This window comes from Convolutriloba macropyga, chromosome 10 (genome assembly GCF_964194025.1).
Source record: "Convolutriloba macropyga chromosome 10, txConMacr16.3, whole genome shotgun sequence".
NCBI lineage: Eukaryota > Metazoa > Xenacoelomorpha > Acoela > Convolutidae > Convolutriloba > Convolutriloba macropyga.
Window position 1 is genome coordinate 28,770,900 of NC_134477.1, and position 24,496 is coordinate 28,795,395.

At 35.1% G+C, this 24,496-nt stretch overlaps 1 protein-coding gene across 1 annotated transcript in view; it reads left to right on the forward strand.

Annotated features, from left to right (window-relative positions):
• The window catches only part of LOC142348410 (uncharacterized), a 73,973-nt gene extending 51,374 nt beyond the window's left edge, over nt 1-22,599 (forward strand). Inside the window, exon 2 of the mRNA XM_075399765.1 lies at nt 21,985-22,599. Within this exon, the coding sequence (XP_075255880.1) occupies nt 21,985-22,555 (571 nt within the window). The 3' untranslated portion in view covers nt 22,556-22,599. The remainder of the gene's footprint in view (nt 1-21,984) is intronic.
• Nucleotides 22,600-24,496: the final 1,897 nt, after the last annotated feature.

The following is a 24,496-nucleotide window of genomic DNA, read 5'->3' on the forward strand; positions in this document are numbered from 1 at the left end:
AAAAATATTAAAAATTCCGCACAAAATATACTCCTTTTTTGGAATTAAAAAAATGTAGTTAAATTTGCTTATTTGAGTTTTTCATATATTTATACAAAAAGACTGCTAAAAAGTAAAAACTGAACTGTTGTACTATCCCTCACTTAATTTTAATTATAATTACAATTTTTATTAAAATTAGCGTTGCAGTGCTCTGCAATTATATGAAATTGACATACCATAACAATTGAATAGGAGTAAGCACATATATGCATGCAAGTTAACCGTGGATATGGATCAATTATTAGCAACAACGTAAACATTATCTGAGATCCTGTAACAATCAAACATACAGCTGATTTTGACTCCTGAACTGCAGCTTTGAAAATACCATCTATGAGCGACAACAATTGTATCAACGCACTTCAAGAAATGTTTTCTAGGAACCTGTATAATTTGTGTTCCAACACTTCTGAGGAGTTTGTTCGGAAATATATTGTTTCAGGTCGAGTATATTTTCTCAAGCAACGATGGAAACGTTTTCTCTCTCTCTCCTCTCTCTCTCTCCTCTCTCCCTCTCTCTCTCTCTTCCTCTCTCTCTCTCTCTCTCTCTTTCTCTCTCTCTCTCTCTCTCTCTCTCTCGCTCTCGCTCTCCCTTCTCTTTCTCGCCACTGCATAAATAATTGCACTGCATAGATAATCGTTTTGAAGAAAACCCCAAACAACCCGTACTGCTTCCTTTTAAAATTCGATTTTCTGTTTTGACTGAAAGAGAGTCTTTTAGTTAATATTGTCCTCCTTGATTCATATTTAGCTGTTGATTGTGGTGAGGAAATTTTAAGGTACCAATTATTTTGGTGATGCTTGTGTTGGTACATATACAAAAAATGTAGTTATTTTTGATTTTTTTTATCTTCACAAAAATGTGTCTTCTAAGAATTGGATGGACCTCATACTACTCTTCTGCTTTTTTCCAACAGGTTAATAGTTTGGTTTTTATTAGTAATTTTATTTCCTTTAAACTCTTTAACAGAAAATATTAAAAATTCCACACAAAATTTATTCCTTTTTGGAATTAAAAAAAATGTAGTTAAATTTGCTTATTTGAGTTTTTCATATATTTATAGAAAAAGACTGCTAAAAAGTAAAAACTGAACTGTTGTACTATCCCTCACTTAATTTAATTATAATTACAATTTTTATTAAAAATTAGCATTGCAGTGCTGTGCAATGATATAAAATTGACATACCATAACAATTGAATAGGAGTAAGCACATATATGCATGCAAGTTAACCCGTGGATATTGATCAATTATTAGCAAACAACGTAAAGAATATCTGAGATCCTGTAACAATCAAAAATTAACAGCTGATTTTGACTCCTAAACTGCAGCTTTGAAAATACTATCTATGAGCGACAACAATTGTATCAACGCACTTCAAGAAATGTTTTCTAGGAACCTGTATAATTTGTGTTCCAACACTTCTGAGGAGTTTGTTCGGAAATATATTGTTGCAGGTCGAGTATATTTTCTCAAGCAACGATGGAAACGTTTTCTCTCTCTCTCTCTCTCTCTCTCTCTCTCTCTCTCTCTCTCTCTCTCTCTCTCTCCCTCTCTCTCTCTCTCTCTCTCTCTTTCTCTCTCTCTCTCTCTCTCTGCTCTCGCTCTCTCTCTCTCTCTCTCTCTCTCTCTCTTCCGGTTCTCTCTTCGTGTTCTCTCTCTCTCTCTCGCACTGCATAAACAATCGGACTGCAGAAAGACTCAACAACCCGCACTGCTCCCATTAGAATTTGATTTTCTGTTTTGACTGAAAAAAGTGTTTTAGTTTATAACACTCCAAAGACAATAGCCCTGCAGAAAAAAACCCAACCCCACTTACAGCAATCAACAACTGTTGAGTTTCTTGCTTCGACTGAAAAATTAGTTTTAATTTGTTTTGGTCTTCCATGGTTCTTATTCAGCTCTCATTTTTTTGAGAATGTTTTGATTTAAGGATTTTTCAAGGTGCTTGTATTGATATTTATACAGTAAAATATTACTAGTTATTTTGGTACTTCTAATTCACCGCAAAATGTGTTCTTAGAGCTTGTTGAACGTCATACTAGGCTTCAAACTAATTTTACCGATGAGTTATTAGTTTTATTTAAACAACACAATAATTGTTTCTAAAGTCGTTAACAAAAATATTTTAATTAAAATTTGTACGCAAAATAACATTGCTTTTGAAATTTTATAATTTTCAATGTTTTTTTCATATGACAAAAATATTCTAGCCTATAAGTTTTAAAAATCTATTTTGTAGACTTGATAATGAAGTTATAAGAACCTTTAAGCCATCGTGTTAAGCCATTGTGTTTGGTATAAAATGCAGTTATTGTTGCTTATTTCTTTTCCCCCAAAATGTTTGTTCATTCTCTATCAGTTTTAGAGATTGGTTATTAATTCGCTTTGAACAAAAAAATAAACTCTTTTCGAAAGCATTATGAAGCCAATTTTAACATTTTTTTTAAAATTTACTTTGTTTTTGATATTTGATAATTTTTTATTGTTAAGGAAAATTATAATTGTAAAGTTAAGGAAACATCATCTTTTGTGATATTTTTGTCTAAATTCTTTTTCGAATCAGTAGGAATCAAAAAAATATTCGAGCGTATTGAGTCAACTGTCTTACAGGGAGAGCAAAATTTTCTTTAATAATTTGCAAATATTATTAATTTTTTTTTTATTTCAATAAAATTTTCGCCCCTGACAATAACCACAATTCACAAAAAACACGTGCCTTTAACATTTATCGTTGTGATCGTGTTGGAGTCATATTAATTCACGACAGCAGTATCAACAACAAATTACAAGATTTCATTTTTCACTCTAAAAATGAAGAATTGAGTAATGTTTTCATAAGAGTCAATGGATAAAATTTATTGAGGTGAACAGATCATGCAAAAGCTGATTATCTCTTATGTTCGAAAAACACCCAAGGAAGATGATGACACTCAAACCTCCAATTGAAAAAATTTAATCGGATTTTAAAACTATATCGTCCCATTTTTTTGAACTTTCTTCCGATTACTCCATATGGAGACAATTAAGCTGATGATTTCATACAAAACAAACCTTGCATCATTCAAACAGTTTAAACGCGAATATCTACAAATTCTAAACAATCAGAAACTCTTCAATACATTTTTAAATCAAATTATTTTAAAACGTGAGTAACAAACTGTAAGATATGGAAAATTAAAACCAAAAAATCAATTTTTCACATTTTCTCATGTGGAAACTGCTAAATGTAAAATTTGCATCGTTGTTTTACCTTGAGCAAACTTAATAAAGTATTATATTTAACGTTGCAATGCAGTGCGCTTATATCTTATTGTATGATAAAAATTGATTAAGCGTAAGCATAAATATGCCAAGCGAGTTTAACCCGTGGATATTGAACAATTTTTTTTATTAAGACCAGGTAATTATTCTCTGAGAATCTGTATCCAGCAAAAATTACAATTAAACCACAATTATCTATAAATTCCAACAAATCAAAAAACTCCGCACTAGATTGTTAACGAAAATCAAAATGCTTTAAATTTTGAGTATCAAAATAATAGGAAACTCTAAAAACTTACCAAAGGGATTACTCTGGCTAGAAATGATCGCAGTATTAAAAAATATAAATAAGATATAGAATAAATAAACCAACATTTATAATTTCTATATAATTATATATAGAGAATCCTAAAAAAAGTACTGTGCTGTTGTATTATCCCTCACTGAATTATTAAAGTATCATATTTAACGTTGCAGTGGTTAATTGCAGATGGTTAACGTTGCAGTGGTTAACGTTGCATATTACATTTGGTGACAATTGAATAACTGTAAGCATATATATGCAAAGCGAGTTAACCCGTGGATGTTGAGCAATTATCAAGAAACCATGCAATTATTCTCTGAGACTATGTGTTCAGCAAAGATTACTTCTGATTTAGCTGATGTTTTCCAACACTGGAGCTTTAAAATACTATCCAATTTATACAACAGTTGCTTGTCGTATCAATGTACTCGAAAAAAATGTTTTCAAAGATGGATAGAATTCGTGTTCCAACACATTGGAGGAACATGTAAATAATTAAATTAATGCAGGCCGACTTTTTTTCTCCAGCCACAATTCAAACTTTTTTAAATTATTCTAGAAAGATTAAAGTGTTAAGCACGTTCATGGTGGAACTGAAAACAAATTAAAATTTCTAACTATCATTGCTCGACACTTTTCCTTCTCTCCTCTCCCTCTCTCTCTCTCTCTCTCTCTCTCTCTCTCTCTCTCTCTATGGCGCTCTCTCGCTCTCTCTCTCTCTCTCTCTCTCTCTCTCTCTTCTCTCTCTCTCCCTCTCTCTCTCTCTCGCTGGCGCGCTCTCTCCTCTCTCTTCTCTCCTCTCTCTCTCGCTCTCGTCTCACCCTCTCTTACTCTCTCTCTCTCTCTCTCTCTCTCTCTCTCTCTCTCTCTCTCTCTCTCTCTCTCTCTCTCTCTCCCTTTCTCTCTCTCTCTCTCTCTCTCTCTCTCTCTCTTCTCTCTCTCTCTCTCTCTCTCTCTCTCTCTCACTGCGTAATTAATCGCTTTGCAGGAGAACCCAACAATCCTTACTGCTCCCATTAAAATTTGATTTTCTGTTTTGACTGAAAAGTCTTTTAGTTCATATTGTCCTCAATGGTTCATATTTAGCTGTTGATTGTTTGAGGAAATTTTTAAGGTATCATTTTTCTGAAATGCTTGTGTTGGCAACTCTACAAAAAATTTTAGTTAATGTTGCTTTATTGGATTCTCCAAAAATGTGTCTTCTTAGAATTTCAGGTGGGTCATACTATTCGTCCGCTTATTTTGCAGACAGATTAAATGCTTGATTTTTTAACACATTAATTCTTAATGTGTCTTTAAGAGCTTCGACGTTTTTTAAATGATAATTGGACACAAAAAAGATACTCAGATACTCGTTTTGCATACAAAAAAATACTTATTCTTCCCAATTCTATTTCTCCAAAAATGTTTGTTCATTTAGCTTGTTCGGCATCAAACGACGCAAACAAAAAAATATGGTAATATGATATAGAAGCAACAAAGTGACAAAAAGATCTGAAAATTATCAAACAATACTATTTTACAATGAAATTTTATCCATCTTCATCAAACTTTTTCTTTAAAATAAAAAAAAAAAATAACAAAAACGCTAAAAATTTTTTTGACAGTAAATGGAATAAAGCTATGCAGAGAAAATCATTCGTCTAGATCACTTTATTGAAGAAGATCGCCCTTTTAATCCAGTAAGAAATACATCTGATTTCGGATGATTTTGCCCTTGCAATGGAGTTTTCCAAATACTTTCCGATAAGTGACAACGATTAATTAAAATATGTTCGTTTAACAGTTTAAAAAGTGTGTCACCTATTGAGATATTTTTTAAAATTAAAGGTTGAGTCATAGTTTCATAAGAGTCAATGGAAGAAGTTTATTTCTATCAAGACAAAAGCTGATTATCTTTTTCTTTCTAAAAACACTCAAGAAAGATAACGACACTCAAATTTTGATTTAAAAATTTGATTTTGAGAACTTTGTTGTCTTTTATCTTATTTGGACTTTCAGCCAATAATTCCAAATGGTGACAGTTAAATTGATGATGTGATACAGATTTTGCAATATACAAACATAAACTAAACTTATATACAATTTCCTAAAAATCAAAAAAATCCGCAATAAAAAATCAAAATGCCTTAGAAAAGTTGAGTATCAAAACAATAGAAAACTCAAATTATATTCTGGCTAGAATTGACCACAGTAATACAATAATTATAAGATTCAGAATAAAAAAAGCACTAACTTGAGTTATTTTCTCCTTACAAACAATCGCAAAGCGGAAAAATTACATTAGAATAAACAAGAAACAGTAGTCAAAAATCGCAAACAATTACAAGCTCTATTTATAAAAAACAACACTGAAAACAAGCTAGGCAGCGTCAAAATAACAAGCAATTGTAAAATACATGTTCAGTAACTTATCCATGCATAAAACATTAAGACAAAAAGAAAAAAAACTGTAAAAATTATCGAGAAAAAACAGCTAATTTAGAGCAAACTATCATCCATCCTGATCAAAATTTACTCTAAGAAACATAAATTTGTTGGCAAATATGTTATAATCCTATTTCGACATTAAGTGAACCATTGTTACGCAGAGACAAGAGTTCAACTAAATCACTCATTTTTGAATAAAATCGCAAGCTACTAAATGCAGCAAACAAAAATGAAACAAAAAGTTCATCGAATTTTTCAAATGAAATTTCTGGTAAATGTCATTTTGTTTCTCCAATAAATGACCTTTTTGGTTTCGCCGATCTATTTCTGATTCAATTTTTACAACAATGGGTTATATCAATCTTGTTTTCTTGGTGGACAATTTCTGAACTTTCTCTACCTCGCAAGAGCAATATTGTTATTATTCATAACGAAATTTAAAAAATTTCCTGGGAAATGATCTATTGGAAAAATTTTTATACAATGTTGGACATGATGAAGCAAATTTTTATCATGTACCATCTGTTGAAAAACTCCAATGATTATATTAAAATATTAAGATCTGATGATTGTCTTACTATTGCCCTAACTAACTACCACCTTCTCAGATTTCTCATAAGAAATTTGCATAGAAATTTTTGAGACTTTGCAGGATTCCAAATCAATTATTTGTTTATATGTGCTTCCACAATTATATGTATGACATCATATTTGATCTTTGCATGCCTAACAATAAATTTTGAACCGGGTTGGCACTTCCGCCTTCGCAATTTCCAACTATTTCATGGAATTGATAATTCTTGATACAGAATGGTTTTGATATGCTTAGAGATTGTTTAGGAAAGCCTCGCTTCAGCGCTCATTAAAGCAAGAAGTTTCATACAAAATACCAGTATAAGATTTCCTCAAAAAGTTTGAAAATTTGGCGGGCTGCAGTGCACATTTTTTTAATCAAATTAGGCTGTTCAAATGGGCTGTGTATGGTGTTTAGTCAATGCTGACCATCATTTTTCATTTTATTTCAATAGTTGAAGCCTCATCCGGCGTTCATGTATCCTCAATTTTTTTTGTCTGTGTTGATAGTTGTGTTCCTGATTATCTTTCTAAGCCATAACTATGAACAAACGTTACAAACAAATATTACGAGCAAATGTTGCTTCAGTGGTCTTTTGTGCTCTCCAACCCGGGTCGAGGTTTGGTCAAAAAATAGTGTAAGAACAGCTGCGAATAGAGGTGAAAAGAAACTTTTTTCACTGCAAAGTGGTCACATCTTTTAGCGTTGAATGCGGTGAATTTTTGTAAGATTTGCAGTTTTTAGCGGTAAATTTCCTTTTCACCGGTTTCACCGGATTTCTTACAAAAAAAATGCCGTACACGGGTTGGAATTTCTCACCTCCTTCATGTTAACCACTTCTCATTCAATTTCGCCATTTCTCACTTACTTCAAGGTTATTTACAGTGAATTTGAGATCTAAGCGTTGAAATTAGCTTTGAATATTTTTAAGATCTGCGATTTTAGAGGTAAAAAATTATTTCAACCGCATTCTGCTGGTAGCGCTGAAACAAATCTTTGCCGCTTAAAAGTTTTCTTCCTCTCACTCATCGCATTAAGGGCAAATCTCAAATTCACCACAAATCGTACATATTTCAGCGATTTTAAGAGGCGATACCTCGACCCGGGAATTGAACGTCAGCAACTGTCCCCTATATTTCGCTGGGAAAGCGCGTGCATTCTGAGAGGAATAATGTGCGCTTAATTTTTTTAAATAGCCGCGTCAGCAATTCCAGGCTGCTTTTGTAGCACTCCTAAATTTTTTTACAGTTCAAAGATTTTGAATTGTGTTGGAGTGCTGTGCTTTTTTAAGATCTGTTCACACATTTTTCAATGACTTTGGTCTTTCAAAACGGGATAAACAGGTAAAGCCCAGCGAAGTATAAACTTAACTATAGGCCCGAAGTGGGCTTCAGTAGTCCATTAATTGCTTATAGTGATGCAGCTGCTAGGATAGCCCTAATTTAAGTTTAAAAGGTCTTTTTTAGGAGTTTTTGGGCTCCATATGGTGCAATTTTTCATGTTTTTTGTGATTTTTTTAGTTTTTTACTTGGTTAGTCTTATGTTGAAGTTTTTGAAGGTTAATGAAGGCCTTTTGCGAGATTAAAAAACCCGTTATAACCATTTTATGAGCTATGTCTTTTGGTACTACTATTACAAACACGCAAAATGGTACTAATTTTGAAACTTTTTCAATTTTTTTGAAATTTTTTGTCACTTTTTGAGTTCCTCCAGCTTCAGGGGCCTGGGAAACCCCTTTGAAGTTTATTTATAGAGCATTGCAAAGTTTCTCGTAATAATAGGTTCGTTTTAAAAATTTAATGTCTCGAAGATTGGCATTTTTTTGATAAAATCTACAACTTTTTTCAAGGGTTCCTAAAGAATTTGTCATTTTTTGAAATTTGTCCATTCTCAAGTTCCAAGAAGCTTATTCCGCGGTCTGATAAAAAGTTGCTGCATGGTTGCTGGTTTCAATGAATTTGTTTTCAACAATATTACCTTTCGTGCTTTAGAGTTTTTTTATAAAACATTTGCCTTTTTGTCAGTTTTTTAATCAAATTAGGCTGCTCAAAAGGAGTGTGTATGTTGTTTAGTCAATGCTGATTCCCATCATTTTTCATTTTTTTTCAATAGTTGAAGCCTCAACCGGCGTTCATGTATCCTCAATTTTGGTCTGTGTTGATAGTTGTGTTCTTGATTATCTTTCTAAACCATAACTATGAACAAACGTTACAAACAAATATTACGAGCAAATGCTGCTTCAGTGGTCTTTTTTGCTCTCCAACCCGGGTCGAGGTTTTGTCAAAAAATAGTGTAAGAACAGCTGCGAATAGCGGTGAAAAAAATATTTTTCACTGCAAAGTGCCCGCATGTTTTAGCGTTGAATGCGGTGAACTTTTGTAAGATTTGCAGTTTTTAGCGGTAAATTTCTTTTTTTATCGTTTTCACCGGATTTCTTACAAAAAAATGCCGTACACGGGTTGGAACTTCTCATCTCTTTCATATTAATCTTTTCTTTATCAATTTCGCCATTTCTCACTTATTGAATATTTTTTACTGTGAATTTGAGATATAAGGGTTTAATTTAGCGGTGAATATTTTTAAGATCTGCAATTTTAGCGGTAAAAAATTTTTTAAACCGCATTCTGCTGGTAGCGCTGAAAAAAAGTTTTCGCCTCCTAAAAGTTTTTTTTCATCGTTCCCATCACATTGGGCGCAAATCTTACACTTTTTCTCAAATTCACCGCAAATCGTACATCTTGCAGCGATTTTAAGCGGCGACACCTCGACCCGGGAATTGAACGCCTACAACTCTCCCCTATATAAAACTGGGAAAGCGCAAACGTTCTGAGAAGAATAATATGCGGTTAATTTTTTTAAATAGCCGCGTCAGCAATTCCAGGCTGCTATTGTAGCGCTCCTAATTTTTATTACAATTCAAAGATTTTGAGTTGCATTGGAGCGCTGTGCTTTTTTAAGATCTGTTCATAAATTTTTCAATGACATTGATCTTTCCAAACGGGATAAACAGGTAAAGCCGAGAGGGATTGAAGTTTCATTATAGGCCCAAAGTGGGCTTCAGTAGTCTTTTGAGTGCTTATAGTGATGCAGCTGCTAGGATAGCCCTAATTTAAATTTAAAAGGCGTTTTTTTAGGAGTTTTTGGGCTCCAAATGGTGCAATTTTTTTTAGTTTTTTTGTGATTTTTTTTAGTTTTTTACTTGATTAGTCTTATGTTGAAATTTTTGAAGGTTAATGAAGGCCTTTTGCGAGATAAAAATACTCTTCATGACCATTTTATGAGCTATATCTTTTGATACTACTATTACAAACACGCAAAATGGTACTAATTTTTGCAACTTTTTCAACTTTTTTGAAAATCGTTGTCTCCTATTGAGTTCTTCTAGCTTCACGGGCCTGGAATCCCCCTTTGAAGTTTATTTATAGAACATTTCAAAGTTTCTAGTAATAATGGATTTGTTTTAAAATTTTAATATCTCGGAGTTTGGCATTTTCTGATAAAAACTACAATTTTTTTAAAGGTTTCATAAAGTATTCGTCAATTTTTGAAATTTGTCCGTTCTCAAGTTCCAAAAATCTTATTCCACGGTCTGATAAAAAATTGCTGTATGGTTGTTGGTTTCGACGATATTGTTTTCAACAATATTGCTTTTAGTACTTTAGAGTTTTTTCAAAACATTTGTCCTTTAGTCAGTTTTTTAATCAAATTAGGCAGTTCAAATGGACTGTGTATGTTGTTTAGTCAATGCTGATTCCCATCATTTTTCATTTTTTTCAATAGTTGAAGCCTCAGCCGGCGTTCATGTATCCTCAATTTTGGTCTGTGTTGATGTTCTTGATTATTTTTCTAAACCATAACTATGAGCAAATTTTACAAACAAATATTACCACCAAATGTAGCTTCAGTGGACTTTTTCGCTCTCGAACCCGGGTCAAAAATTGTTCAAAAAATAGTGTAGGAATAGCTGCGAATAGCGTTGAATAGAAACTTTTTTCACTGCAAAGTGCCCCCATTTTTTACCGTTGATTGCAGTGAATTTTTGTAAGATTTGCAGTTTTTAGCGGTAATTTTCTTTTTCACCGGTTTCACTGGGTTTCTTACAAAAAATGCCGTACACGGGTTGGAACTTCTCACCTCCTTCATGTTAACCACTTCTCATTCAATTTCGCCATTTCTCATTTACTTCAAGGTTATTTACAGTGAATTTGAGATCTAAGCGTTGAAATTAGCTTTGAATATTTTTAAGATCTGCAATTTTAGAGGTAAAAAATTATTTCAATTGCATTCTGCTGGTAGCGCTGAAACAAATCTTTGCCGCTTAAACGTTTTCTTCCTCGCACTCATCGCATTGAGGGCAAATCTCAAACTCACCGCAAATCGTACATCTTTCAGCGATTTTTAGCGGCGACACTTCGACCCGGGAATTGAACGTCAGCAACTGTCCCCTATATTTCGCCAGGAAAGCGCAAGCGTTCTGAGAGGAATAATTTGCAGTTAATTTTTTTAATTATCCGCGTCAGTAATTCCAGGCTGTTTTTGTAGCGCTCCTATTTTTTTACATTTCAAAGATTGTAAATTGTATTGGAGCGCTGTGCTTTTTCTAAGATCTGTTCACACATTTTTCAATGATTTTGATCTTTCGAAACGGGGTAAACAGCTAAAGCCCAGCGAAGTATAAATTTAACTATAGGCCCGAAGTGGGCTTCAGTAGTCCTTCAATTGCTTATAGTGATGCAGCTGCTGGGATAGCCTTAATTTAAGGTTAAATGGTCTTTTTTAGGAGTTTTTTGGCTCCAAATGGTGCACTTTTTCATGTTTTTTTGTGATTTTTATTATTTGTTTAACTGATTAGTCTTATATTGAAGTTTGTGAAGGTTAATGAAGGCCTTTTGCGAGACAAAAATAATCGTTATGACCATTTTATGAGCTATATGTTTGGTACTATTACAAACATGCAAATTATACTAATTTTTGCAACTTTTTTCAAGTTTTTAAAAGTTTTTGTCACTTTTTGAGTTTGTCTAGCTTCAGGGGCCTGGAAACCCCCTTTGAGGTTTATTTATAGAGCGCTGTAAAGTTTCTAGTAATAATGGATTGATTTTTACTTTCTAATGTCTCGAAGTTTGGCATTTTTTTGATAAAATCTACAATTTCAAGTTTTCCTAAAGTATTCGTCAATTTTTGAAATTTGTCCGTTATCAAGTTCCAAAAATCTTTTTCCACGTTCTGATAAAAAGTTGCCGCATGCTTGTTGCTTTCAATGGATTTGTTTTCAACAATATAACCTTTCGTACTTTAGAGTTTTTTCGAAACTTTTCTCTTTAAGTCAGTTTTTTTGCCTCAGTAGCCAGGTAACCTCATCCAGGGCTTGGTTGTATGTTAATAAATTGTTGCTAGGGGAATAGGTTGGAATGAACGGTTCTTCCACATTTTGATAGAGCAATTTTTGTTTGAAATTTCAGAATTTTTCTAAAATTTATTGCCTATCGATCTTTGAGCCAATGATTTTCTTAAGGCTTGGAATTGGGTTAATGGATTACCTGTAGAGACGCAGAAATGATTCAGAAGATATTAGCATGACAATTTTCAGCAATATTTGAGCAACATTAAAATTTGCACTTGATTTCTTTTTTCTATAAGAAATTCGTTCATTTTTGAGTTAATCGATCTTCAAGGGCAAATGAGTTTTTTTCAGGTCAAGCAGATATAAAACTAGACCGATTTCAGAAACTAAAAATTGGTATTGAACGTACTTTTGAAATAGGTATGTTTAAATGGATTAAATTTTGCCCAAGGGTTATAAGCCTCAAGAGTTTTAGCGATGAGTAAATATTTGTTTAGTTTGTTTGATTGTTTTAGGATTACCTGTAGAGACGCAGAAATCATTCTGAATATATTAGTATGACAATTTTCAGCAACATTTCAGCAACGTTAAAACTTGCACTTGATTTCTTTTTTCTAAAAAAATTCGTTCATTTTTGAGTTAATCGATCTTCAAGGGCAAATGAGTTTTTTTCAGGTCAAGCAGATATAATACTAGACCAATTTCAGAAACTAAAATTTGGTCTTGAACATATTTTTCAAATAGGTATGTTTAAAGGGATTAAATTTTTCCCAAGGGTTATAAGCCTCAAGAGTTTTAGCGATGAGTAAATATTTGTTTAGTTTGTTTGATTGTTTTAGTTTTTCATTTTTTAGATGACTTTGTTTGTGTTTTGGCTGGCAGTGTTCAATTGATCTGCTGATCAGGTAAAGTACTTCTAAGTTTTTTTATTTAATTCTTTGAATTGTATTTCAGGACTTGTCCTATATTTTTTTTACTTCGTCTAACAGATTTTTGTTTCGTCTTACCCTGACTTTTTGGAATTGACTTTTTCAATGGCTTCAGTGTCTTCTACTGCTTTGCAGTTAAAACTTGTGTTCCTGGCGTCGTTTCTGCTTTTACGTCAATTGCGTGACTTACCTCTGTTGAAACTCAAGCTTCAGTATTTCGCAAGTTTCTTAATTTGACTTTTGCATGATTTGATTTCTAACTTTAGCCCATATGTTTCCATGCTAATTTACCGCTGAAACCAAAGTTTGTGAATTTACTATTGTCAAATCCATCTTATAAGCAAGTTGGTCAACATTGGTGACCCCGAAACAACGAACTGCAACTAAAAAACTTCTGATATAAAATTAAAATTGTAAAGACATTTAAAAAAAATTGACGTAAAGACAGGGAGTACCTTTGAATTCTTTTCAATATCGAATTTCTGTATTCACATAACTCAATGTTTTCTTTAGTTTAGAACAATTTAGAACTGCAACTACAGCCCGTCAACGAATACGAAAAAAGAGAGAGGAAAAAATTCAAAACTCACAAAAAAGAAGGAGAACAGAAAAAATGCAGAAATAGCATAATCATTTACAAATTCCAAAAGAGTTTCGGAATATGACAAGTGAAGCATAGTTTGCCAGCAAATAATTTTTTATATTTCTATCTTTCTAACAAAGAACTAAGTAACAAAAGTAAAAGGGTCTCAATCAGAAGTAACCTATATCTATATAAGCCTATTTTACCTATATATATTTATATACCTAATATCATATTTATAAACAAAAACACTTTGTCCACGCGTCTTTGTTATCATTGAAAAAGGTTTATTGAGCAAAAAGGCCTAAACAGCATCACAACTTATTGCAAAAAAACCACTGCCTTTTTTAGAAAGCTGTTTAATAGCTGTAGATGCGTGTACATCGTTCTTTGCTTTGAAGTAGATAGTGTTCAATCACATACACACACATAAAGAAAAGAACAACACAATAAAATTTGTTTTTTATCGTAGATAGATATCGAAGTTTTGGAATTTTCAATCTCTTCAAAATGTAAAGCAAGAAAGAACACGGCAACTACAGTCAAATACTTTCTACTTCAGAGGGCACGTTAAACAGTAGACAAAGCTTCGGATTTAGGTTGTTCGTTGCAGAGAAGATTTAAACGTCAAGTAGTAACGCCACGTATCAAAAGTCGGTAAAAATAATTTCTTTTGACATTAATTTTCCTTAAAAAAATCGACGTTCTCTGACCATCTGCAAAGTCCAACAGACTCAACCAAGTTTAGGATAAAAGAAACTCAGACCATACCTTCACTAATATCACAACAATATAAAAGCACACTCGGGTCTGAGATAAATTTTGCTCTTTTAACATATCACCATAACAAAGGAATTTTCTTTCGAAAAAAGTAAAAATAATCGTTTATCAGCAAATAGGCTGACAATTAAAAGAACTCACAACCATTACGCTGCATAGAGATTGGAGAATACTAAACAAAAAAACAGACAACGGAAGTAGAAAGAGCAGCTTCTTTACCAACCTCAAGTAACACTGAATACTCTTGCGCGCAACAATACAGGGGCTCTCATTGATAGTGCTGTTTAAATTTGCATAGAAACTGAAACTGTTCAAAACTGCAAACTAATTAAGCACTAAGCAAGAATGACCCGAACAATTCCAAACATCAATTAGACCGAAACAAATGGCACCGAAAACAAATAAAATGAAAAAGACGTTGATCCAACAAATCATGAGACGTGAAGTTGAGTGGGGCTCAGCAGTTAACTTTCTTGAGGAACAGTATCAGACCGATGACGTTGACGTTCTTCAACTCACGTATGACACACTGCTGGAACATAAGGCATGCTTGGACAAGCTATTGGATAGTATCTCCGAGTTTACCCTTACAACTAACGAGAACATCACACTTGCCGAACGCTCAGGTGAACGCACAACAACATTGCTGAAATGGAAGAAAATTATAAATGGTTTGTCTAAATCAAAGATGAACACAGTTGGTGCTTCAGGAGACAATCCTATTACAAAAACAACAATGTATGCGCCTTCATCGAAATTATATCAAACAGATACACCAGGCACAAAGAAAATGCAGCCCAAAATCACACGGAGGTACAACTTACGCAACAGACATAATTCATCTAACAACTCGAGAGAATCATCATCAGATAGAAGTCTGCGCAACGCCGCCACAAGATTCATGCCCGACGCCACATCATCACGTCTGCGCAACGCCGCATCATCACAGCCACAAGAGTCATGCCCGACACTGACCGAAAGAAACAATACCAGTTTTTCTGTCTCAAATGAAATCGGACTCAGCATTGATAGATATCAATCACTGAAATTTCGAAATGACACCGACAATTTTTCACCTGACAGTCATCGAAAAAACGGCAGAGATACAGTTGTGTCGAATAAATCCTGCAAACGTATCATTAGAGAAACTGTAGAAAACACAGCAAACAACAGCATAGGAATTAGTAATCAACGAATAGATTGGGACCGGAACAGTTTACAACAGGGGTCTTCTCGAACATTTGTTGAACAGACCTCCAATAGTGAACCTAAAGATTCAAACGAAGGAAACGAACGACAACCTGAACTTTCCAAGGGAACCCAGAGCAATCAACATTACGAGTGCATTGGAACAAATTGGCATAATCAATTTGCCGAACCATTTCAGTTTGTGAAATCCAGCAAAAAGAATCAGGACCCCCAAACAACATCAATAGTAAATCACTCAGCAATATTTAAAAGCCATCAGCTTCCAGATAAACAACTCAGAAATTCAAAACTGCTCATAGCACAAAAAAGTATTAGCAATTGTCCCTCAGAGGACAGCTGTGACGACAGTGACAGTGACAGCGATGAAGAGACAAACCAACGAAACGATTCGCGTGCAAAAGTTTCCTCAAAGAACCAAGCATCCAAACTACAAATAATTGGGGGAAGCACAACTCACCAACAATCAACACAACAGGAAAGTTGCCTAACAAATTCACGAACTCTTGCTTCGAATAAACAAAAACAAACAAGGGATAGAAACATTTTCGCACCCGAAAATCGCAATCAACCTCGTTGCAATGAGAATACCATGTTAACACAGACAACCTACAGCCGTCCAACAGTATCAGCAGACACATCTGACACGGAAATACAGACAAGGTCTTGCCGCAACCAGTCTCATGCAATACACGAAATTAGAGAGAACAGTATGGAGAGATACGAAGACAGCTCCAATGTCAGACAACCCACAGTTCACTTCGAATCTGCTACACAACTACATGAAAATCACACAACCAATTCAACCAACGAACATTTTCGCAATCTGCAATTTACACCAAATCAGAGAAACCCGCACATAAACATCAATTTGCCAAAGACACAACTGAAGACATACAACGGAGACCCCCTCAAATGGCACGAGTGGTATTGTTATTTCAAATCAACAATACATGATAACGTGTCTCTTTCGGACGCACAGAAAATCACCTATCTCCAAAATGCTCTCACAGATCGGGCAAAGGAAAGCGTTTTTGGATACTCATATAATGGAGAATTTTACCACGATGCAATACCCGAACTCAAGAGAAGATTTGGAAGACCACAAACTGTTATTGCAGCATATCTTGACAAACTGGAACGCTGGCCCAAGCCTTCGACAGACAACCCAGACAGCTTCATTTCATTTGCAGCATTTCTCAGACAATTAGTACAAATTTTTCTTCTTCACGAGTTTACGCCGGACCTGCAATCATCCGCCGTTCTCAGAGTAGCCAAAGAAAAACTATCCCTTGCAATGATAATAAAGTGTAACGAAAATGTCATCCGCAAAGAACTTGTTAACCCAAATTTGATTCATTTCAAAGATTGGATAGAAAAGTATGCCGAAGCGTGCAAAGATATGCCACGCACTCACAACAGAAATTCATTCTATGAGAGAACACACCAACGTGGAAAATCTGAACAAAGGATCAACGCCAGAAAGAATTGCCCGCTTTGTTCACAAAGCCACAATTTAGGGAAATGTCAAAAATTTTTGAGTGAAAACGTGTACGACAGACAGCAGACAGTGCGACAACTGCACTTATGCCCAAATCGTCTTACCGAACATCCAAAAGGACAATGCAACAGCAAATACAGATGTGAGGTAGACAATTGTAACAGTTTTCATCACTCAACAATACACCGTAACAATTTCAACACAACACAGCCTAGTAATCAAGGACAATACTAATCAATCTCTGATTATCGACGCAACGGAGATAACTTGAACAGAAACCAGTTCGATTTCACAAATAACAGTTCTTCGTGGAACAAAAATTTGAGCAGCAGTAACCCCAACTGCAATCACCAAACTAGACAAAATGGTAACAGTGGTTACAACCGGCAACGCAGCAGAAGCCGATACAACAGCAGCAACAACAACAACTACAACAACAACAGCAGCATCAACAGCAACAGCAACAATAGCACAAATGGTAACTACAACAATAGTAACAGCTACAACAGACATAACCGGAACTTCTATTACGGGCAATCACATCAAGTGCCCAATATGTCCAATGTTCAACAACAGCAGCCAACATCAGGAAACTTTAATCAACAATATCAGCACTCAACAGACCAAAATTCGCAAAGCTTCTCAGGCAACAATAACCGACAACACAACTACACTTGCAGTAATAACCAGCCGAGCAGTTGGATCCGACCACATGTTCAGCTCCAAGCAATACCGGTAACAGTGTTTTCGGAGACGGTCTCCATTGAAACTTACGCTCTCCTTGACAGTGGAAGTGACAATACGCAAATTACCAAGACAATTCCAGATGTTTTAGGAATTCGTGATAGGAAATGTGTTACAATACCCGTAGCATCACTATACCAAGAACACACGATTGAAACAACAGAAATTTTTCTTGGGATTGGAGCCATCGACAGCAGTAGACATATCATTAATTTACCGGTCTTTGCGATCTTCTATGGTAGCCAATTATGGTATCTTCCTCATCATCCAGTAGAGCACAAACAGAAGAAAAAGATTCGTCGTGTAACAAACGCAGCATCTATTTATAAAGGACATTCACTGAATAAAGCGTTTCTAACTGGACCAGATCTTCTCTGCAGTTTAGTTGGACTCCTACTACGCTTTCGACAGTTTGCCATAGCAGTTACCGGAGATATAGAAGCCATGTTTATGCAGATAGCAGTAAGGAAAGAAGATCAAGACGCATTAAGGTTTCCATGGTACAAAAACAACACCGAAACAATATACAAATACAAGCGACTCATATTTGGTGCAACCTGTTCGCCCTCTTGTGCTATCTATGTACTTAGAAAATGTGCTATCAATAATCACCACTTATCACCTGAAGCCAGTCAATCAATAACGAATAATTTTTACATGGACGACTTTTTACAGAGTTTCGAGACAACAGACGAAGCAATTGAACAGACAACATGCATCAAAGAAACACTTAAAAAGGAGGATTCAACTTAACGAAATTCTTTAGCAACGATTCGAGTTTTCCTTTAATTGACGACACTGAAGGAGATAAAGCATTAACGCGACGAGTTCTGGGACAGACGTGGGATGTCAAAAACGACACCTTCATATTTAGGAAACCCAATTTAGACATCAAAATTGAACGTTTACAACAAAGAGAACTCTTGTCAACAGCAGCTTCGCTTTTCGACCCCCTGGGGATGATAACGCCATTTGCGATACGAATTCGAAGCCTTCTTCAAGCAGTCATAAAACAAGGCAAGAAATGGGACGAACAAGTACCAGCCGAATTTCATATTGACCTGAAGAAATGGATTAACGAATTCAACAGCATGCCAGATATTACAACAAAAAGATGCCTTGTAACAGGACCAACGACCGGTCAACAACTTCATGTCTTCACAGATGCTTCAAATATAGCAACTTCAGCGGTTATTTATATGATATCTACAACTACTGAAGGGAATGTCATTGTGAACTATGTCATTAGCAAATCCCGAGTAGCCCCCATAAAGCACACAAGTATACCTAAACTTGAATTAGAGGCAGCCACAATGGGAGCCCAACTAGCTAGTTTTTTAGTCACAGAAATGACATTAAATTTTTCCTCAGTTCACTTCTGGACGGATAGTACTGCAACTTTAGGATGGATAAACTCAGACAAACGGCAAAAAGTTTTCGTAGCTAACCGTGTCAACAAAATTTTGGAACACTCTAAAGCAGAGGAATGGAAACATATACCCGGAAAGCTCAACCCTGCCGACCATGGTACCAGAGGTTTGAAACCATCAGAGCTTGAAGAGAAGTGGCTACAAGGACCAAAAATTCTTTTTGAAGACCCTGAAAACTGGAACTTTGATCAAACAAAATTTTTAACAACGACAAACTTAGTATTACCTAAATGTATGGACCCTGTCATAGAACCATCAAAATTTTCAATTTGGAAACGATTGCTCAGAAGGACAACAACCGTGTACAAAGCAACAAACATTTTGCGGAAAAGAGTTACACTAAACAGTCAGAATGAAGCCCGAAATTACCTGATAAAGATTTCACAACAAAACACTTTTGGAAAAGCAATTATTAGAATGCAAACTGGACAACAACTGGAACAAAGGGATGCAGTTCTTCAATTCAATCCATTTTTGGATGGAAATGGAGTTTTGCGTGCCAAAGGAAGGCTGAGACATGCGCCAATACCTTGGAATCAAAAACACCCCATAATACTAGACATCATAGACCATGTCACTCAGTTAATTGTTCAAGACGCTCACTCTAACAGCTGTCAACACATGGGAACGGAGTTTGTCAGAGCGCACCTACAACAGACATTTTTATTCATTGGACTTCGAAGGTTCCTAAGAAGACTCAGCCGGACATGTTTCATATGCCGCCGATGGAGAGCTCAGAATTTTACGCCAATGATGTCTGATCTTCCGCACTTTCGCTTTGCTGATGCCGAAAAACAATACCCATTCATTAATGTAGGATTAGATTACTTTGGACCTTTCTACATTGAGGATAAAACTCGCAAGCTTGAAAAACAGTACATCTGCATTTTCACGTGTTTAGTAACCCGTGCAGTGCACTTGGAAGTTTGCCATAGTCTAGACACCGACAGTTGTTTACTTGCAGTTAGACGTTTTGTTTCAAGGAGAGGATATCCAGAGATTATAATCTCCGACAACGGAACAAATTTTACAGCATCGAAAAAGGTTATGAATTTGGATAATATCAGCATTGACAACTCTTATATTGCTCAACAATTATCGCAGCAGAACATAGTTTGGAAGATGAATCCACCACTTGCTCCACAATTCGGATGTATATGGGAAAGAATAATTCAAACAGCGAAGAGAACTCTTCTCATAATCTTAGGAAGTCAGCAACTGAAAGCAGAGACTTTCCAAACAATTGTGACAGAAACGGAAAGCATCCTAAACTCCCGCCCCATAGCTTACGTTTCTTCTGATAACAACGACGATGAAGCCCTAACACCCAACCACTTCATTTTTCGACGACCACATCTAGCCCTAGCCCCTCTAACATCAAAACTGAAAACTTTCAGGAAGAAAGATTTCAACTATACACAAACGCTTTTGGACCACTTCTGGAAAAGACTTCAACGAGAGTATACTTCAGACCTAATAAGCAGAGCAAAATGGAGAGAGCAGTCAAAACAACTCAGAGTGGGCGATTTAGTCTGGATTCTGAACGAATTTACCCCGAGAGGTATTTGTCCCCTTGGACGGATAACCAAATGTCATTATGGAACCGACGAAATACCAAGATCATTTGTCATTCACACAGCAACAGGTACACTAACGCGCCCTGCAGTAAAATTGTCACGAGTCATAGATGAAGAAGAAGCGGACATCACAAGGAGCGCAGCAACAAACCCAACTTGATTTAAAACTATATTAGAATTATCACCAAATTGTTTACTTACTCATCTCCTGGAAACCAGTCATTCAACATTCAATAATATTATTAACCCTTTTCTCTGGTTGTGTGGGAGGATTGAGAATTTTGTCAAAAATTCCAATTAGCTTTTAGATGTCAAGCCACCGCGAGATAGCGAATTGCAACTCAGAACAACATCAGAAGCCAAATAGATCAAACCGGTCCATTCCAAATCAAGTAACCAGCAGCTCACAAGATTGCCGATCATACAATGCAGCTTACAATGCAAAGAGAAGATCAACAACTTCGAAAAAGATTACAAGTCACAAACTCAATATGTTTTATATTAGTTTTAAATTAGTACCAGAGTATTCAGGTCTAGCCCTAATTTTAAAGCGCGCCCTCCTCTCCTCGCGGAGTGTTGAAGCTCAAGCTTCAATATTTCGCAAGTTTCTTAATTTGACTTTTGCATGATTTGATTTCTAACTTTAGCCCATATGTTTCCATGCTAATTTACCGCTGAAACCAAAGTTTGTGAATTTACTATTGTCAAATCGATCTTATAAGCAAGTTGGTCAACAACCTCACTCAAAACAATGACTTCTGAACTCACTTATGGGACTTTAAATTTTATGAACATTTACTAATTAAAGGTCAAAAGTGTGCATCGAAGTAGTGCCAAACTTATATGCCCTAATTCCTGAGTAATAGAGTCTTAAGTCTTATTATCGAATGTTAATAATGAAAAGGCTCCATTAGGGCTTCTTCCTTGTAGAGTAAATGTGTCTCATAAAAATGACAGTCCGAATCTAAACCAAAAAGTCTAGTGGTCTATTAAAGGGCTGGTGGTCTATCTGTCTATCTTATTTCTTTAGTTGTTTCAATTCATGGAAGGCCACAACCGTCTATCGCGGCTACTTTAATTTGAGTGCTTTCTGAGCATTTGGATGAATTCAGCGCTCAACATACATATAAGTATGCGTAAAATTTGTATTTGCACCTCATCTCGAGAATTTCTAAGATATAATAGAATATAATTCAACTAAGAGTTGGGTATGATTGCGGCAAGATCTTGCAAGCACTGTTGAGTTGGAACGGCGAGGCACACATTGCTTGTTTAGGGCTCCAAAAACTAAAGGCTGCCAATTTGTAAACGATCCGAAAAATACGCCACCCATAAATTTGCAACCCACGAATAATCCTACGAGTGCCCAGACCAAACGAGGAGTAAATGGATCTGGATCTGGATCTGGGTCCGGATCTTCGTCTGGATCTGGGTCTGGATCTTCGTCAGGATCTGGGTCTGGATCTTCGTCTGGATCTGGGTCTGGATCTTCGTCTGGATCTGGGTCTGGATCTTCGTCTGGATCTGGGTCTGGATCTGGGTCTGGATCTGGGTCTGGGCCAGGAGCACTTTCTGGATCTGGTTCCGGTGGATCGTCGGCCGCATCTTCGATTCTTCCCCAACCTGTTTCACCTCCGAACTCCTCTGGTAGCCTATCAGCACCACCAAGCAATGGAGGGGATTACGGCTACTACTATTTCATCGATTATAGTGAAAGTGGTGACTCGTACTATGATTACGATCCAGCAAATGGTACCAGTTCAACTACAACTGGCATGTACCGATGTAACAATTTTGAGTTAATTTCTTGTCATTTCTTCTTATTGATGAAATTTTTCCAATCATAAAATGCACCATAGATTGCTACGATTATCAACATCAGAATAATACTAAGATTCAATAGATAATTTAATTTTGAGAATCTCAATTTTTTATGGCAGTTTTTGCATTAAAAATATTTGGACCAGTATATATGGTCGCAGTGCTCCAAGTATACATGGTCGCAGTGCTCCATGGTCGCAGTGTTGAGATATCCGGGATCTTTAGTGTATTCGGAAAAATTGATGGAAAATGTTGGAAATTTTCATTATCTGAAAAAAATATTAGTGGCTGAACGCGGAAGATATTTGAATCTTATGACATGAACGTTGAGAGTCAGTAAAGTAGCTGTGAAAAAAAACGCTAAGCGGCCGATTTTTTTTATCACGCGCGGTTTCTTTTCAAATCTCAAACAAGTAAATTCGATTAACCGCTAGGATAAAATTACATGTCGTAAGACTATAAATCAAACATACTACATCTTTCCATTGAATATCTTAATATAATATTGAAAAAAAAGTTAGGTTCAGTTTAAAGTTTTCGTCAATTATTTTATAACAAAATAGCCTTCAAGTTTTTTGTCCATCGGAACCCGTTCATGTCTTTTTTGAATCTCTTCTTTTAATTTTTTTAGACTTTTTTTGATTTTTCCTTTCTTAGAACTCTTGGAAGTTTCTTCCACTTACGAACGAAGTTCATTATATTTGAATTTTGACTCCATTTTTATTTAAATTTTGTTGTGAGAGAAAAATCGTATGTACGATTATTTACTTTAATTTCACGTCTCTGAACACTCTGAATTTCTTTTGGTCTCGTATGTTTGTTTGTTGGACAATGTCGAAAAGTCTATTTAATGAAATTTTTGCTATTTGAAACTCTGCGGGAAGTATTTTATTTTCAAGAAATAGTTTATGAGCACTGTCATATTTGGTTTGAAAAGAGCAAACTTTTATGTACCATCTAATTTATTTGTTTTTTCTCTTAAGTGAGAAGGATGGTAGTTTTTGAAAAAATATTTCATTAATTTCTAAATGCGACAAAACAAGTGATCAAAAGAGATTTATTCGAGCGTTTAAAGGTATTTGATTGCGTACAAAACAAATTGATCTGATAGCTGAAGCCATTTTACTATTCACATTATAAAGTTGTTTTTTGAATGTCAAATCTTTGTCAAGAATAACACTTAAATATCTGCATTCATCAGTTGATTTCATTGAATGAGTTTTAAATTCCTTGGAATTGAATGTTAGTGACTTTTCTTTTTTGAAAACCATTATTGCTGTTTTCCCTTCATTTAGAATTAACTTGATTTGCTTCATATAATGTTCAATTTCCATCACTAGCCTTTGTTTCTAAACATTGTTTCTTCTTTTCGTGATTAAAAATTGCGTTGTCATCTGCAAATTGTAACACACTTTAACTTTTCGCTAATTTCTCAACGAATTCATTTACAAAAACTATGAAAACTAGTCGTCTGAGTACAGGACCTATTGGAACACCGTGATTTATAATTAACCAGTCGGATCCAACGATTCCGATTCTAACACACTATTTCCTGTTGATTGGACACGATTTCAATAAGAATCTTGCGTTTTCTACAAGGCCAAATGTTTCAATTTTCTGAATGAAAATTTCCAAAGATATTGAGGTGAAATCATTCGCTAAATCCATTATATATATTTTTCAAAGCAGGTTTTTCGTTTTAAATAGATTTCATGGGATAGCGTTTTTTGTATCAAAGAAATAAACATGTTTTTTACGTGTAGAGACGTTCTTGATCATCTGATAAAATGTTAGAGTTTAGGGCGCAATTTTGAGCATTTTTTGCCATTTGCCGGGTGGACGTTTTTCAGCAGCTTTTTTAATCTTATTGCATCTTTTAGAGCATCAGGGGAGTGTTTTCATTCATCATAAATATTTTAAGGGCTGGTTTCAGTAGATTTCCATATAATAGTTTTCACTTATATATA